The sequence below is a fragment of the Sceloporus occidentalis genome, unplaced genomic scaffold (genome assembly GCF_023333645.1).
Source record: "Sceloporus occidentalis isolate IW3139 unplaced genomic scaffold, rSceOcc1.0.p SCAF_4, whole genome shotgun sequence".
Lineage (NCBI taxonomy): Eukaryota > Metazoa > Chordata > Lepidosauria > Squamata > Phrynosomatidae > Sceloporus > Sceloporus occidentalis.
The window spans coordinates 16,400,601-16,419,114 of record NW_028316984.1 but is presented as its reverse complement, the minus strand read 5'-3'; the positions used below and the strand labels follow the sequence as shown (position 1 = coordinate 16,419,114).

General features: G+C 39.5%; 1 protein-coding gene across 2 annotated transcripts in view; it reads left to right on the top strand.

The window, feature by feature from the left end:
• The window catches only part of PLCB1 (phospholipase C beta 1), a 581,938-nt gene that overhangs the window by 549,011 nt on the left and 14,413 nt on the right, over positions 1–18,514 (top strand). The window contains exon 32 of one of the 2 annotated variants that reach the window (XM_089519304.1): positions 4,795–4,860. The exons of the other annotated variant lie outside the window; for it this stretch is intronic. Coding sequence (XP_089375430.1) covers positions 4,795–4,836 — 42 coding nt within the window. The 3' untranslated portion in view covers positions 4,837–4,860. The remainder of the gene's footprint in view (positions 1–4,794; positions 4,861–18,514) is intronic. 2 annotated transcript variants of the gene reach the window in all.

Genomic DNA, 18,514 nt, shown 5'->3' with positions numbered 1-18,514 from the left:
ACCTCCTTCTTTCTCTCATGTGCAATTGCCTTCCTCCCCTTTAGCCACCTTCTCTCTGCAGAATTTCCTTGTAGTCATGGAGTCTTAGCAGCTGAACTGGAGTGTCAGGGGAAGAATGTAGGTAGGGACAAAACCCGCAAATGCTATTTTTAAAAACTATATTTTTCCATAATCCCCCAGCTAGTGACCATGATGACTGCAGGATTTTGGGAACTAAAGTCCAAAAGGTAACATTACAAGACCTGAGAAGGGAAAAGAATCCATTCTTTTCATCTGTCTGTTTGTGCTGCATAAACAGCACAAACAGAATTCCCTCCCCTCCCACAGCAATATTTTCACTGGGCTTTGGCCAAAGACCCAGTACTGCAGTCAGGTTTCTCATCAGTCCCTCTAGCTTGGTCTCCAGTTCAGTTATTACAGCCCTGTAATAACTGTTATTACAGCCCTGTTATTACAGACATTTAGGCCTGTTACAGACAGCCAAAATAAAGCTGCTTTGAGTCACAGTGGAGGTATGGTGTTTCAATGATGCATGCGTCCTAAGAGTCCAGAAGCCACACCAAAGCCTTAAGTATGTTTTCCATATGACTTCAGCACTATATGCTGAACAAAGCACTGTATAAGCCAGCATGCTTTCCCCATGAATGATTCACTGGTGTAGCATTCCTGGTTCTTCTCAGGGTAAGTCCTTTCTAATATTGATGTTGTGGGAAAATCTTTGCCACGATCATATGATTGTCCCAGGAAAATGCCTTTTTAAACCCCCAGTTCCCCCCATGTGATAAAGTCCTAAGTGTGCTTGTTCTATTTTGTGTATGCCTTTTATTAATAAGATCCAGGGATCTATACACCATGGAATCACACTGGCAGCATTATGGTCCCATTGGTGTATTCCATGCTGAATGCAATAGATGACTAATATCTGTTGGCAAATTATATTGTTAATATTATGCATCAGTGTATAGTAAAAGCACTAGACTATATTCATGTAAATGACTCTCTAAAGAAAAGGGCTCATGTAACTTCTTTAGTTAATGCATAATAATATGTGTAAAGGCTTGTTTTGTTTGCTATTTCTTCATTGTTGCTTCAGATATACTTTGGTTCATCTTAGGACTCCAAGATTTGCCTTGCCATCTGAATGATAATAATAATAACATTATTTAATAATAATGACATTAATTGAAAACACCACAAAGAATATGTGCAGTGATCTGAATGAGAGTCCAGACATTCAAAACAGAACATTATAATGGCAGCTTGGTAATACATCAGTGGTGCTGTGGCTATTAAACCAATTCCAGTGAGCACTGGGTTAAATTTTTGTAATAAGTATCCCTGGCTATATATAAAATTACATGTTTTGTTAGGTCTTTGAAGATGTATCTGTCTGTTTTCTAAAGGCTTGAAATTTTAATTGTTTGGACTGCAGAATTGCCCATAATTCATGAACTACAATTCTGGAGTTTGTAGTACAAAGACATAATGTTCCCAGGTTTTGCTGGTTGTTTAGTATGAATGTTTTGTTTGTCTCTTTTACTGCTAGTCCTTAATGATTTTTGGATTATGATTTTCTGCTTAGCTAATAATATTTGTACTTCATTACATTTTATTAAGGGTGTTCTGCTGAAGTTTTCAGTTTGACTGAATAACCCTGACTATACTGTCTTTAAAATCAGTCTCTCTGGCGTCTCTTGGAGGGGAATTCTTCCTCCCCGTCTCTGCACACTGAAGCCAGGCATAGTCAGACATGCATTCTAGACTTTAGGAAAGCTGATTTTAGCAAACTTTGAGAAATACTGGGGGTGATCCCATGGTCAGGAATACTAAAAGAGAAGGGAATTCAAGACGGATGGGAGTTTCTCAAAAGGGAGATACTGAAGGCACAATTTCAAACAGTTCCAGTAAGGAAGAAAAATGAGAGGTGTCTCAAGAAACCAGGATGGATGACTAAGGAACGTTCAACTGAGTTTTAAATGGAACATGTATAAGAAATGGAAAAACGGGGAAATCACCAAAGAGGAATTCAAACAAATAGCAAGCACATGTAGGGGTAAAGTCAGAAAAGCTAAAACACAGAATGAACTCAGGCTTGCTAGAGAGGTTAAGAACAACAAAAAAGGCTTTTGGGAGTATGTCTGCAGCAAAAGTAAGAAGAAAGTAATGGTAGGGCCACTGCGTGGAGAAGATGACAAAATGCTAACAGGAGACAGAGAAAAGGCAGAATTACTCAACACCTTCTTTGCCTCAGTCTTCTCAGAACAGGAAAAGAGGATGCTCAACCTGAGGATAATGGAGCAGAGGACAGAATAGGGGAATTTCAGCACAGAATAAGTAAAGAGATAGTACAGGAATACCTGGTTAATCTAAATGAATATAAGTCTCCAGGACCAAATGAACTACATCCAAGGGTATTAAAAGAACTGGCAAATGTAATATCGGAGCCATTGGCAATAATGTTTGAGAACTCCTGGAAAACAGGAGAAATCCCAGCAGACTGGAGGAAGGCAAACGTTGTCCCCATCTTCAAAAAGGGGGGGAAAAAGAGGATCCCAACAATTATCGTCCAGTTAGTCTGACATCAATACCAGGAAAGATTCTGGAGCAGATCATTAAACAAAGAGTCTGTGAACATCTAGAAGGCATTTCCATAATCACAAAAAGTCAACATGGGTTTCAGAGAAAGAAGTCATGCCAGACAAATCTAATCTTGTTCTTTTATAAAATTACCAGCTTGTTAGATGAAGGGAATGCTGTGGATATAGTATATCTTGATTTTGGTAAGGCCTTTGACAAAGTTCACCATGACATTCTTGCAAACAAGCTTGTAAAATGTGGGCTAGACAAGGCAACTGTTACATGGATTTGTAATTGGTTGACCAGTGCCAAAGGGTGCTCAACGCTGGCTCCTTTTCATCCTGGAGAAAAATGACCAGTGGGGGCCCACAGGGCTCTGTCCTGGGGCCAGTGTTATTCAACATCTTTATCAATGACTTGGAGGACAGAATTGGGGGTATACTTATCAAATTTGCAGATGCCACCAAACTAGGAGGAGTAGCTAATACCCCAGAATACAGGATCAAAATTCAAAATGACCTTAGTAAATTCCCTCTTCTTGTGGGAAAAAAAACCTGGACAATTCTCTGATCAGTTTAGTCGAAGGCTTTCATTGCCGGCATCCATAGTTTTTTGTGGGTTTTTTGGGCTATGTGGCCATGTTCTAGAAAAGTTTCTTCCTGATGTTTCACCAGCATCTGTGGCGATGGAGATGCCAGCCACAGATGCTGGCGAAACATCAGGAAGAAACTTTTCTGGAACATGGCCACATAGCCCGAAAAACCCACAAAAAACTATCTCTCATCAGTTGTTTGCCAATATATCTGCAACTTGAAACCTAAGAGTAAAGAGAGTGTTATGTTAAAGTAGAGCAAAGATTAACGAATACCAGGCATAAAGTTGTTTGTTAGATATTACTCTTTCTACTATTAAATTGTATGCAGTAACAGAACAAAAGTATTTTCACTGAATGCATGTTCTTCAAACTGATAATCTGGAGATTTTGTGATACTGTGAAGCAGACATTTTAAAAATTTTCCCTGCATGGTTCCCAGATGAATATTGTGCAAAACCAGGCAGCAGTGTCTATGAAGATGAAATCTTGCAAATTCATTTTGTGACATAGAAACGTCTGCTGATGTGGACAGTTAATCTTGTAGTGTACTCAGTTTCTGTCCAGCTATATCTGATGTGTTTTCAGGGGGTCATGAGCAACAGCTGTATGTGTAACGTTTTGCATGAACTAGGTTTGGATTTATAAATGGGTTAAGAATATGAATCCACGCCTTACTGTTAGCAAAAGACAGGATCCTTATATGGGTTGTGCATCCCATTTATCTACTGGAAGTCTGAAACATAAGCCCCATTCAGTTTGTTGGGACTTCCTGCCAAGTATGTGTATAAATGACATCCTTAATCTCCGTATTTCAAATCACTTCAACCCAAAAGTGTAACCCTGCTTAGTTATTGTATGTTTGGACAACACAACAAAGAAACAATTTTTTACCAGTTAGAAAAAATATAAATAATCACATAAGTTTTCTTTTCATTTTGGTAACTAAATTAAATTTTAGCAAAAAAGAAATTTCAAAAAAAAAAAAAAATTCAAAGGAGCATATTTTGAGAAATAAGTTGTTATTCATGATTTTGGCCCATCAATTATTATTCCTATCCTGATACCTCTGGTGTTTGTACTACTGTGAAATTTGAGTCAAGGTAGCCAAAATATTTGTTAAAAGGTAATATTCTGCCAGTTTTATACCATATTGTCACTTGAAGTACTGATTTTAAAAAAGGAATGTTGGCGTTCCCCTTTGGCTACTCTAGTGTCTAGAGAGGGTTTTATGCTAGACTTTAGCCACATAAGAAGGCAATCTCTGCTTTTACAAATGAAATGATGGAAGAGTCTGTATTCTGCTGTGAGGATTGACGTGATCCCTGAGGCCATATCTTCTTTCTAACAAAACAATTCACTGAAATATATGTCTGTAATCTGGAGAAAACATTATTTTCTTTGGAAGCATTAAAAGGAGCGGTGGAGTTTCTTTGCTGATATATGTGCTCATGAGAGAGCTAATGAAGAGATGTCATTAAGATGCATGAATTGGGGGAATATTAAGATGGAATGATGGGTTGGGGGAGATGTTACTGGCTATTATGTTTTTAAAATGTCATATTTTAGTTTAGAGTAATTGCTTTTCACCTAAAATTGAAACGATCCTTGGTTTTGTTTTAAAGAACATAGAAGAACCAGAAGTAGAGGAGGAAAAGCAGAAGTAGAAATGGAGTATGAGACTAGTGAAAGTGAGTGAAACATTTGCCTTTCTTCTCTAGTGAAACTAATAATTCTCATTTTATCCATATTGATAGGAACCCTAACAGTCATTGATTCATCCAACCCTCCTATCCCAGCACACCTTTGCATGCTCTAATCCATGATGTTATCTCTTGGTAATTAAACAAATTACTATCACTAACTATTCCATTATTTTCCAATTAAGAAACCTGTGTTACAAATCCCACTGCCTGCAAATTTCAACCCTTCCATTAATCCCACCTTTGAAGCATTGAGCTGTATAAATGATATTCCTAATAATCATGAGAGCTGTGGACTGTATGTAGAACTGTGCAGAAATATTACTCAGTTTTATACTGTCACTTGTCAGCGGCTGAAATAACCATCAATCTGAGTTTACAGATTTTATTCATTATAGGATAATTGTAGCTGTCTCTCCCTTACTATGAAAGTGCAGCCATTGACTGCATCATTATGATGCTCTTCCCTCATCCAGCATTTATCTGCAATGCTGAACCATAAATGAGGAGCTCATGTCAAGTGTATGTTAGCATTTTATAGTGATTGCATGAACATATCACGAAGAATCCTGTTTGACAAATTTGCCAGCAAATTTGACAAACAGATTTACAGTGCAGTCCTACACACATTACTCAAAAATAAGTTCCACTAAGTTCAGTGCAGTTTACTCCTGGAGTCAATGGATGCAGGATTGCAGCTTCCAAAGGTCAAGTGGTATAAAAGAAAAAGAACTGAAGGGGAAAGGGTAATCATAAAACTTAGAACAAGGTTAAGGTTCATAGAGAACATTCAGGCTGTTTGCTCAATGCGGGAGTGGAGTGTACACTAGTAACAAGAGCAGGAAGAAAAAAATTCAAGGACATGAGTTACTGCCAAATATTGAATGATTAGGTTAAGAGCTAATCAAAAAATTGTGATAGCAAATATTACCGGAACATTTCTATCCCACTCTTTCATTTTGAAAACTCTCCAGAAAATTTATCAGTAGCATTCAGTTTGGAATAATAGATAAAATAGATGTGTATTTTATGCTTGCAAAAATATCTCCATTTTGATTTTGTTCAACTTCCAATTTTTCCATCTTAAACATTGCTTTCTTCAATTTTTGTATGCATTTTCACATACATTTTTTCTAATATACACATTTCTGCATGCTTTCCCTAACATGGTATGTGTATTTATGCAAACAGTGTAACCCAATACAAGATTTTGTAAATTGCTTTCCATGATTTGAAAATTATTCACAGTATTCACACACACACACACACACACACACACACACACACTCTCACACAAAAGCATAAGTATAAGCAATTGCTCCCATATATGTATTTTGCTCACATTTTTGATTGGCACACTGCTTTGATGAATTAATAAAAGTGAATATACTGAATTATGTTAATTTTTGTAAACTATATCAGCAAATACAAACTGAGTGATTTTTTCCCCTTCATTCTTCTACAGTCAGTCCTTCTTATACACAGATTTTTTTATACACAGATTCAAGCATCCACAGTTTGAAAATGTTCCAAAAAAAAGTATAAATTTCAAATATCAAAACTTGATTTTTCATTTTTTATAAGGGACACCATTTTTCTATGTCATTATATTTAATGGGACTTGAGCATCCACAGATCTTGTTATTCACGGGGGATCTTGGAACCAAACCTCAGTGTATAACAAGGGTCCACTGTATGTAGTACTACTTTTCTCTGCTTACTCAGAAAGAAGTTGACATAAGTCTAAAGGTGAGGAGAATACTTGCAATTTTTTTTTTTTTTGCTATTTTTGTGCAAAAAACCCCCAATGTGTTTTGTCTAAAATGCACTGTTTTCTGTGCAAAAAAAAAAAAAAAAAAAGTCAGAGGAGAGGACAAAAATAATGTAAGTGAGGAACAAGGAAGGCACATGAACAAGGATTTCCTGAGTTGTGTATGAGAAATATGTATAACATTACATTTATCTGAGAGGAATATCTGAAATATCTCCTGGGAGAAGTATATTCCCATATCACCTTTTTTGTCTTTGATGATGATGGCAGTGAAAGTGGTGATGGCAATTATGTTATTTTTAAATTAAGGGAACAAAATTTCCCCACTTCATATACCACTACCTTGGAACTGGCAGAAAAGGAAGGAAATCTCTGTTCACAATTAAGGAAAATCAGCTGCTGAGGGCTATTTAGAAAATGTTGACATAAGTGGGATGCCACTTTTCTTGCAACACTGCTCTTGTGTGAAAATACAAACTAACATTTCTTTGCGTGGCAAGTCAATTTGCATGCTAACAAGCATGACATGCCCAAAAGGAAAATAAACCAGTGCTCTCAGTAATTTTGAAAGGTGTTCCTACCTGTACCCTTGACACTATGAATAGCTACAGTTTGGCAAATATGGTTATGAATTGGCTTCCCTGTGACTATTCATCATTCAGTAATATACTTGTAGTGATGCCATATTTGCCATTACCCATCACTTGTCAGGAGGAGGAAAAAATTACATCTCCCTCAGTAATAAGAGTATGAAAGTGCCCTCTTTCCAACACTGAAATTCCAACTTGTGCAGTAACCACAGAGAACACCCTGAGCAATATTTGTGATTAGTACTGAATATAAACACTGAGTTGACCAAACATATGCCATTCAATTGTCCCAGTTTAGCAAGAACACTCCTGATCAATCCTTTGTCATCCCACTAAGGTAGAGGGTGGCAGGAAAAGAGGAAGACCACATGACAGATGGATGGACTCAATCAAGGAAGCCACAGCCATGAATCTGCAAGAACTAAACAGAGCTGTTGATGATAGGGGGATTTGGTCTCTCATTCATGGGGTTATGTCAAGGCTGACTTGAGGGCAGTTAACAGTATTTTATTATTTAATCCTGAATTTAATTTAAAATGGATGCTGCCAATGTATGTGTGTAAAAAACGATTGCAAGGACAGCCTTTCCCAACCTGACGCCCTCCAGATATTTTGGAATTTGAATCTACATAACCCAAACGCAACATAGCTAATGGTGGAAGATTATGAGAGTGGTACTCGAACATGTGGAAGGCACTAAGTTGGAAATGGCTAGGATAGGCTCTAACAGGAACTGAATCTGTAGAATTTGTTAGGACGTGGGCCACTCATGGACTTAACAATGGGGCACCTTCACCCATTGTTTCAGGGGAAATCACACTCTTCCAACTTAGGCCATATTTTAGAACATTGGTTCCCAAACTTTGGTACTTTAGATACTTTAGACTTCAGCTCTCAGAATTCCCGACTGTTGGCTAGGCTGTCTGGGGATTTTGGGAGTCGAAGTCCAAATCCTCTGGAGGACCAAAGTTTGGGAACCGTGTTTTACAATGTAGGAAAAGAGTGTAATGATATTATTGTGCAGATTGTGTGAGTTTTTTAAAGAAGTGATTACTGGGAGATTTTTTAACAAAATCTCAAAGAGAATAAGCTATTTCAACTATTTTATGATTTCACAAGGTGAAGCAAATATTCAGGCTAGGGACTTATTTGATTAAGGGGGGGAAATTCAACCACGGTATTATGAATACCACCTGTCTTCTCGCTAGACACCTTGGATTATTTATAACCTATTAGCAACTCAAAGGAGTCCTGCAGAGCTGCAAGATAATTTACTGGCATTCTATATACCTGCTGAATGCCTCAAAGGGGAGCCAAGCAATTTACAGGAAATACTTGGGCAAGGTCTTAATGAATATCCCAGACAGAGAAACCAGCTGAGCTTTTGCACTATGGCTATTGTTATTCTCTTCGAAAGGGCAAAAAGGAACAACATCTTGCCCCATTTCCTTGTGGTCGGGCAAGGATTTTTCAAGCTTTTTTAAAAAAAGAAATGTTTGACTACTCTCCTAGTTTCTCTACCCAGCCTCCTACAACCCAACCCCCTCTTATCTCTTGAGTTTTGTACTTTTCCTGTTGCTTATTACATTTGAGTCACATAGAAAAGGGAAGGGAAGGTTGCAGGGAGGCTGCAGAGAGACACATAGAAGGAAAAAAGAAAGCAATGAAGGAATGAACAGGCTAGGGAAAAGAGGATTAGACAGATGAGGCAAGTGCTCATGTGGCCTGTTCCAGTTATCAGCGCAGAAGACTGAGTATGTATAACCTATCAGTTAGCTATAATCACTACAGCTGAAATGCCGACATATATTTTCAAACCATGCTATACTTTGGATACATTCTACTTTTTGATAAAGCAATATTGTTATTGCTTTTTTTAAAAAAAGGATTCTGTGTACTGCCTTATCTGTGATTGTCATGATATAAAGAATAAGTGAGCCTCCAGATATCATTGGACTGCAACTGCCAGGTTTAAAATATATGCTTTGTGGAACTGGAATTCTGCCTGCATGCAGTCATCCTCTGTATCTAATTGTAGCACAGTTTATGAGAGAAAATTGTATTTTGCATGGCAGATTGCATTTGGACATCTTTATTTCCGTACAATGACTATTAAAGTGCAAGATGTAAAACACATGGCATACAATATGGAATACCAGTTAATCTTGCCAATAGGCACCTTCTGGGTGTTTGGGTTTTTTAAAAAATGACACATGACAAATACTTTTTCTAAGAGATAATCATGCTAGTCTGCTTCAGCAGAAAAAGAAGAGGAAGATTTTAACACAAACAAAGAAGTTTGGTGGAAGCTTTTAAGACAACATAATTTTTTGTGGAATACATTGTACTTTGGATACACTGATAGAGTACATTATTCAGGTCTTAGATATGTGCATAGCCACATAGTTATGGGGGTTGAATGAAAGTGAAGTGGGATACCAAAAAGAAAAAACAATTTTAACATTGGTCATAAATCTTGATCTAGTTCAGTAATACTTATCCATAGAGCTGCTAGGATGTTAATTGTTTCTAAAATGTGAAAGCAACACATGTGACATAATTGCACTCTTTAAATACCTCACAAAGAAGAGTGTTTGAGCTTGTTCTCTCTGCTGCCCCAGAGGATAGGACCATGTCTGATGGTTGTAAGCTACAGAAGAGTAAATTTTGATTGAACATTCAAAGGAACGTCTTGATAGTGAGAGCAATTTGACAGTTGCCTGGAGAGGTGGTGGGGTCTCATTCTCTGGACGTCTTCAGAAAGAGGCTGGACAGTTACCTGCTGGGAATGCTTTAGCTGGAGATACTGCATTGAGCAGGGGGTTGAATTCAATGGCCCAAACGTCCCCTTCAGCTTCTGTAATTCCATGATTCTGCTTTCAAGAAAGTTTGTTCTGATGAAGGCAGATTCTTTTCTTGAAGAAAATGGTGTTGTTGTTGTTGTTATAATACACAATGAGAGTCAGCATGGTGTAATGGTTTGGGTGTTGGACTATGACTCCGGAGATCAGGGTCTGATTTCTCACTTGAGCATAAAAACCCACTGGGTGACCTTGGGTAAATCACACTTTCTCAGCCTCAGCCGATGTCAATGGCAAACCTGTCAGGGTGTGTGCTGCGTTCATAACCCTCGTGGAAGCGAACACAAGCAGAGTTTATGTGCGCAGACAGGACACCCAGAAGAAGGTCTGTGAAGAATCTTAGTTGCATAGCAAACTTCTTCTCATACAGGAATGAATCTCTGGACAAGCAAGGTTTCTCTCAATGAGAGGGCTTTTTAATCTTTGTTACAAAGCTATATACAAAGATTACACAGAGTATAAGACAGCCGTCTTGAATACTTACAAATAAGTTACTTTGCCAACCAATCAACCATAACAACAAACACAGAGGCAGTTACTCTAACACCAACCGTCATATGACACACTCTTTCTTCCCATAATGCAACTGTTTTGAAATGCGGACTCATAACTGCCACTGGAACTGTAATAAGTTCTGCTACAGCTCTACCTAGTGGCCACATCCATGTCATTTTATCAGACTTGTTTACATCTTGGTCCTGACAAAAACCGCTCTGAAGAAACTTACCAAGAAAACCCTATAAGTTCACCTTGTTGTTGTTAGTTTTGCTCAAATAGATTCCGACTCATGGCAGTCCTGGGGATGAGACACCTCCAAGACTCCCTGACCTTCTCCACTGCTCTGCTCAGGCCCTGCAAACCCATAATTAACCCCCTTGATTGAGTCCATCCATCTGGCATGCAGTCTCCCCCTCTTTCTTCTATCATCTACCTTTCCTAGAATTATTGTTTTTTCTAGCAATCCATGCCTTCCAATTATGTGGCCAAAGTACAACAGCCTAAAATTGATCATCTTGGTTTCCAAGGAGAGTTCTACTTTGATCTGTTCAAGGATCCATCTCTTTGTCTTTTTGGCTGTCCACGGAATCATAAGCACTTTTTTTCCAGCAGCAAATCTCAAATGCATTGATTTTCTTTCTGTCTGTTTCCTTTACTGTCCAGCTCTCACATCTGTACATGGTAATGGGGAATATGATGGCCGGGATGATTCTAACTTTAGTATTCAGTTGTATATCTTTTCTATTTAGGATCTTTTCCAGTTCCTTCATAGCTGTCCTACCCATTTGTAGTCTTCTTCTTATTTCCTGACTGCAGTCACCACTCTGGTCAATTTTTGATCCTAGGTATGGGAATTCTCCTTATCGGTGCTGTTTTAACTCACAGTACCAGGATGTTCCAAGATGGCATTCCATAACAGTAGCACCTTTCAGGTTAACTGAAAGAAAGAAGTTGGCAGCTGAAGTTTGTAGACAATGCCTGGAAGGCAGTAGTTCCACTTTTGTTTTTACATGGAGAGCAAAAGGAAACAAGATAACAATAGATCCATCTACATGCCTCAGTTCTATTTTAAACTAATCTGATGGTCCTATTCTAACATTCTATATCTGTGTCCCATCAACACCTAAGGGGGAAGGACAAGGATGAGAACCCTAGTTCTGTCTCCATCTCCCTCCACAATTTAGAGGGATGGCTCAAGCCATAGGAATGCCTTTTGTACTTATATATGTTTCCTTAGTGATGTAGGACTCTGTTTTCTAAGGTTCTGCATCACACAGAGACTCTAGATGAGTTTAAAAGTTTCCACTTTCAAAAGTTACCCTTCCAATCTGCATAGGGTCAGTAAAGAAGATGAGAACAGGATGAAGAATTGACTTACTCATCTTCATTCTCCCCTCTCAGCTGTTGCACAGATGTTGATAAGTAGAGCTTAAATGCTCCACGTGTATTTCAGACTACAAATACACAAGGGTTCATATCTCCCCCAAGGGGAGGGGGAGAAATGGATCATTATTTTTTGCTACTTGTTCAGGTCACCTCTGTTTCTAGATAGCATCAGCTATTCCAGAGGTCAGTTTTCTGAACTTCTCTACAAGCATTTGGGCTAATTGTGGTTCTCCCCACCCTTTCAAACCTGCTGGGGATAATAGCCTGCTGACTGCTTTGGGAAGTATTAAATTTCCCTATAGCTTCCTGTGTTTGATTCTCTTGCTATATTAGGAGATGTTCCTTACTTTCTGGGATAACCTACTTATTAATTTATTAACCTTATCAGTGGCTATGAAACTCTAGAGGCAGTCCGTAAAATTATCCTACTTAATGCAAAGCTGTGAAATTTAAAAGATCAGTTTGTGTTCTTCTAACATGGCACAGCTGCATTTTGTCGCTGGAGCCCTGTTAGGAATTGTGCTGCTTTTTCTACATAGCCACAGGTCAATAACAAAGCAAAGCAACCATTCATAAAAATATTATACATATCAGGTGAGGAATATATGGTTCTTCACATGTTGCCGGATTGCAAGTTCCATCAACCACAGCTGGAACAGGCAGTAATAATGGAAAATGAGAACTGCTGTTTAACAAAATCCATATATTACCTGTTCCTATTACATATAACTGTATTTGTCAGATGTAACTATGTGAATACATTGTGGTAGAACAGATGCACAGTTTGCAAGATACAAGGAAGATATTAATCTGGATTTAGTGTGCCTTTAGTTCAATTTGGTTAACATTCATATCAATCACAGTGATCTCTGGAGCGTTACAGACCGCCGCTGTTGTTTGCTCCGCAAGGGAGCCGCAGCAGCCAAACCACGCGACTCCCTCACAGAGCAAAAAAGAAGCTCCAAAATGGAGCTTCTTCCTGCGGCGCGGTTATGACGCCGTGAGGCGCCAATGGTGCACTTGCAACGTCATAAGCACCGCACGACATGTGAACGCACAGCGTCCGCTACATCAATATGGCGGCGGCCGTGTGGAACGGCCGCCGCCATATTATACGTATTGACTACGTACTATGGTTAGGGGGGTGCAGAAGCACCGCCCCTTCCTAAACCTAATACGTAGTCAATACGTATTTTATGGTGGTTTATAACCCGCCCAAGTGAATTAAAACTTTCCCTTAAAGACCACTGACCATCATTTATTGATTCATGGTATAGGTGAAAATAACCAAAATGGAATATACAATGGCCCCTTGGTATCTGCTGGGTTTTGGTTCCAGGACCCCCGGTGCATAACAAAATCCCTGGATGCAAAAGGCCCATCAAATACATTGTGATAGTAAAATGGCATCCCTTATCTAACATCCCAAAATCAAGGTCTGCTTTTTGAAATACATACACACCCCACACACATATATACATACATTCAAGCTGTGGATGGCTGAATGTGTAGATAAGAAATACATGGCTAAGAGAGCCTACTGTGCTACATTTTGTATTTGTTTTCAGGATTTGGGTATGTTATGAAAGAATTAATAGGGCAATTTGTCTAGTGTCACTAAACAACTAACAAATTAGACAAAAATGGACTACTACATGGAGGAAGACTGCATTCATGCACAGTACAAGCTGTTCCTATAATTTATTTTCAGTGCTTACAATTTAATCTAGCAATCATAAATTGCAGTCATCAGGTAGCAAGAAGACCCACAAAAAACTACCTACCCACTCTTGGAGTCTCTCCACATGAATGTTTTGTGACCTAGGAGACTACCAAATGTCATGAAGACACATCCATGTATCTAAACTAGTTTGCTACCAATTTTCTAGTAGAACAAGAAACAGAGGCATTTAAAGCAGTGGTTCTCAAACAGTAGGGAGTCAACCTCCCCGGGGGGGGGGGGGGCGTGCAAGAGTTGCTCAAGGAGGCCCTGATACCCCCCCTCCTCCCAAACTTGTTTTATGTGTAAAATGTACACATCCTTTCAGTTAAATATTGAATTTACTTAAACTGTTCTAATTCCAACAATTCTATTTCCTTATAAATTTTTAAAATATGAATATACATGAAAGTGTGCATGAAAATATGCATACTAAATAAAATACTTTTATTCATATGGTACAGTGAGGAGGGGTGACATCTGCATATAGATGTAAAGAGGCTTCCCAAGTACTATGTTATTTAGTAAATGGAGGTGTGAGGTGGTTAGCTCTCCCTTTAAAACCTCTGCTGCTCTCCTGTATTAAAAAAAAGTGACGATGCACATTCTGCACTAATACCAAGCAAGGACAAGAAGTCTTTTCCAGCTGACGGGCTGAATTCCATTTCAGAGACATTCTTGGGGGCATCAGTCCAGTTGTGTACAGGGTTACAAGGGTAAAAAGTTTGAGTACCACTGATTTAAAGCACTGGATGAGTAGGTGAGAGAGCAGAGCTGAGCCAATCATCGATCCATGTTTTCCCCAACTTCTTTGTCCAGCTCTTGGCTTCCGTGTTAGTATAGTGGTGTATGGGATCTAGATTTTAGTCCAAAATGCAAAGGGCCTATTTACAGTTCTGAACTTATCCCCTGAAACAGGACCAGCACTTTAGTTGGCTTCCTTAATGTTCAGGCTTAGACCAAAAAATACCACACCAACTGAGATGGAAGCAATCAGCTTCTGCTTCTCAGTCCTGTTGGAAAGAAATTGCAGAAACAGAAAGAAATTGTAAATAGGCAAAATGGGTTCTGCATTCCTCTCTCACCTATCTATCTTGCTTTTTAAATTGCTCCCCTACACATTTCTTAGCTAATTGATCCAACCCACATTATGGCATATTGGCTGTACCACTTTGACATCTATTTCCTTCCTATTTGTGTGTAATTATCATCCTGCCCAGGTGTAGAAGTGACTGGTGGCAGTAATTCTGTTTTCCTTACTCATTAAATGTGAAACAGCTCTGAGTGATCAATGACATTGTTGTTAACTGCTTTCAAATCAACCAAGTCACACTGTCATAAACAGCCCTGCTCAGCTCTTGCAGACTCAGGAGTATAGCTCCCTTGACTGAGTGTATTCATCTAGAAAGCAGCTCTGTTTCCTATGTTTCTACTGCCTTCTACCTTAACAAGCATTATTGTCTTTTCTAGTGAGTCATGTCTTCTTATGAAATGACCAATGTATGACAGCTTCAGTTTAGTCCTATAAGCTTCTAGGGCAATGCCGCAACTCTTTAATATAGTTCTTCATGTTGTGGCGACCCCAACCATAAAATTATTTTCATTGCTACATGCAAATATGTGTTTTCCAATGGTCTTAGGCAACCCCTGTGAAAGGGTTATTTGACTCCCAAAGGGGTCCCGACCCACAGGTTGTGAACCACTGTTCTAGGGAGAGTTCATGCCTGATTTGCTCTAGGGCCAATTTATTTATCTTTTTTAGCAATCCATAGTTGGTGGGACTGAGAGAAGAGCCTCACCAGAGGATCTCAGGGTTGGGACCAGCTCATAGAGGGAGATATGGTCTGCCAAATAGCCTGGACCTGAACCATATAGGGCTTTATAGGTCATAACCAGCACTTTGAATTGTGCCAAGAAACAAACTGTCAGCCAGTGGAGCTGTTTCAACAGGGGTATTGTGTAATCTCTGTAACCTGTCCCTGTTAATAGTTTGGCTGCAGCTCTTTGGATCAGCTGCAGTTTTTGAAGACTCTTCAAAGGCAGCCCCAAGTAGAGCATGTTACAGTAGTCCAAAAGGGATGTAACCAAGGCATGTACCTCTGAGGCCAGAACCAGCATTTCAAGGAATAGACATAATTAGCTTACGAGTTTTAAATGTGCAGAAGCACTCCTGGTCACTGCGAGATCTGGGCCTCCAGGTTCAGAGCTGAGTACAGGAGTACCCCTAAACTGTGAACCTGCATCTTCAAGGAGTGTGGAACCTCATCTAACACAGGCTGGATCCCTATTCCTTGATCTGCCTTCCAACTGACCAGGAGCATCTCTGTCTTGTCTTGATTAAGTTTCAACTTGTTTGCCCTCATCCAATCCAGTTACTGATGACAGACACTAATTTAGGACCAGACAGCTTCCTTGCATTGAGGTGGAAAGGAGTAGTATTGAGGTGCATATTGATGGCACCACACTCCAAAACTCCGATGACCTCTCCCAGTAGTTTTATGTTAAATAGCGTAGGGGACAACACATAACCCTGAGAGACCCCACAGGCCAATGGCCAGGGGGTCAAGCAGGAGTCCCCTAGTGCCACCTTCTTTATTCACCCCTCCATGAAGGAGCAGAGCCGCTATAAAACAGTACCTCCAAGTCCATAGCACTGAGACATGGCAGTTATAGTGTTGTCAAACTGCATTATTTCCGCAATGCAGATAAACTTCTGTCAGCTTTCACTTTTGCTTCAATCTCTTTGCCCCCACTCCTATTGCTCCTAATCAGTGTCCTCTCAGTCTCCTGTCCTTCCTAAAGAGCCAGCCAGAAGGTCAGTGGGCTGGAAAGGGATTTAAATTTTGGTCTGCTTTTTGGAAGTATAGGTGATGGGGAGGACAGCGACAGAGAGGAACAGGAGACTGATGGGCTGAAACAGTTTAAAATCTGGCTGAGGCGTTTGGAAGGATAGGAAATTGAGAGGAAGGTGGGGGGAAGGTTAAGTTAGTTAAGCAGCAGCTACACACTCATGAAATGAGAAATGAATAGTCAAACCCGCAAATGTGGAAGGCCAAGTGTATGACAATATGCATAAGCCATCCATAACCAAGCAGTAGTTGTGTGATGCTCTGGGAGCAAGAACATCCATCATGCTACAGTTGTTCAGTTATGGATGGTCTTCAATGTGTCATTATGTTCCTTCTTCTCAAATGTCCAGTCTTTTCTAGTCTTTTCTCTGAAGTGAGAATCAGGGGTGAATGTTATGACTATTTCCCTGATATTGTAGAATTCAATGAAGGTTTCTATCACTAGCTTCTTTTCATTCCTTTCCTCCCTCTGATTGTGGTATTACAGTGATAATGCATGTGGGTTTGTGTGCAGTCATGGTGCCTCATGGATCTTACAGCCTTCCTGGTGCCTCTCTTTGCTCCGCAGGAGTGCTGCAGCAAACAAATTGCACAGCACTGCTGCGCAACAAAAAAGAAGCGCCTGGAAGCGGCTCCTTTTTCTGGTGCTGCTGTGCTGCAGCAGAGCCCCAGAGACATTGTGATGATGTCGCGGCTGTGCTGCCCCATTTGGAAGTGGTGCAGCTGCGACATCATCATTACATGCCCTGTCTGGTGGGTGCGCCGCAGTTGCGGCGCCCTCGTCACATGTGAGGGTTGCTGGGCATGTGGGCGTGCTACCCACCAGGCAACCCTCGCACATGACGAGGGCACCGCAAAGGCCCATCTATTCCGGGCCATAGATGCCATTGATCAGCAATTCTTGTACCTGCCCATTTTAGTTACTCACAGGAGTAACTGTCAAACTGACTTTCTTTAATACCAAGGTGCAAACGTGTGTGTGTGTTCCATCCCAGTCACAGCATAACATCTAACATTCAATGTGTTTAAGTGGTTTTACGTGGTTTAAACTGTGTTGTACCCTGCCTCAAGCCTTGGGGAGTGGCAGGTAAGAAATAAATTACTATTATTATTATTATTATTATTATTATTACCTTTCACTGACATATATGCTGTTTTTGTACACATTATGCTGTATGCACTGTTTGCACACACTGTTTGCAGTATTATAACAGTCTAATATTTTAAAACCCTGTTTTATTTCTATTGGATAGTTCTAGATTACAATAAAAAAGAAATTAAAAAATAATGAGCATTTAGGCTGATTAAAACTACTGAGACTGTACATTGCCATTCATTACCTTCTATTATGGCAAATCAGGATAAAGTCCCTAGAGGGATTAAGAAGATTTTGGTTCATTAGTTTACATTATGTGCATGTAATGTTTCTTTTGGAAAGAGAAATGCCCTTTAAAAAAAACTTTTCAGTTTTGTAATTATTGGAATCATCCAAAAAATTCCCATGATGGTTTATTATCCAATCATTATAATGGCTAAATTATATTTCAAGACTGTGTATGCAATGGAACAGGACTCAGTGATATAGCATGTGGCTCATGGCTGCATCTTACAGCAAAGTGGAGCAACCAGATCCTGTGCTTGTGTTCTGATGACTATGTTATTCAGTAAATGGAGGTGTGAGATGGTTAGCTCTCCCTTTAAACCCTCTGCTGCTCTCCTGTATTAACAAACATGACGATGCACATTCTGCACTAATACCAAGCAAGAACAAGAAGTTTTTTCCAGCTGGCGGGCTGAATTCCATTTCAGAGACATTTTTGGGAGCATCAGTCCAGTTGTGTACAGGGTTAAAAATAGAATCTGTGACCAAAAATTCCAGCATATTTTAGTTTAAAGTTCATCTCAATAATGAAACCTTTGGAGGGCCATCTCATTAATTTAGAATTATGGAGGGACCCAAACAAAGT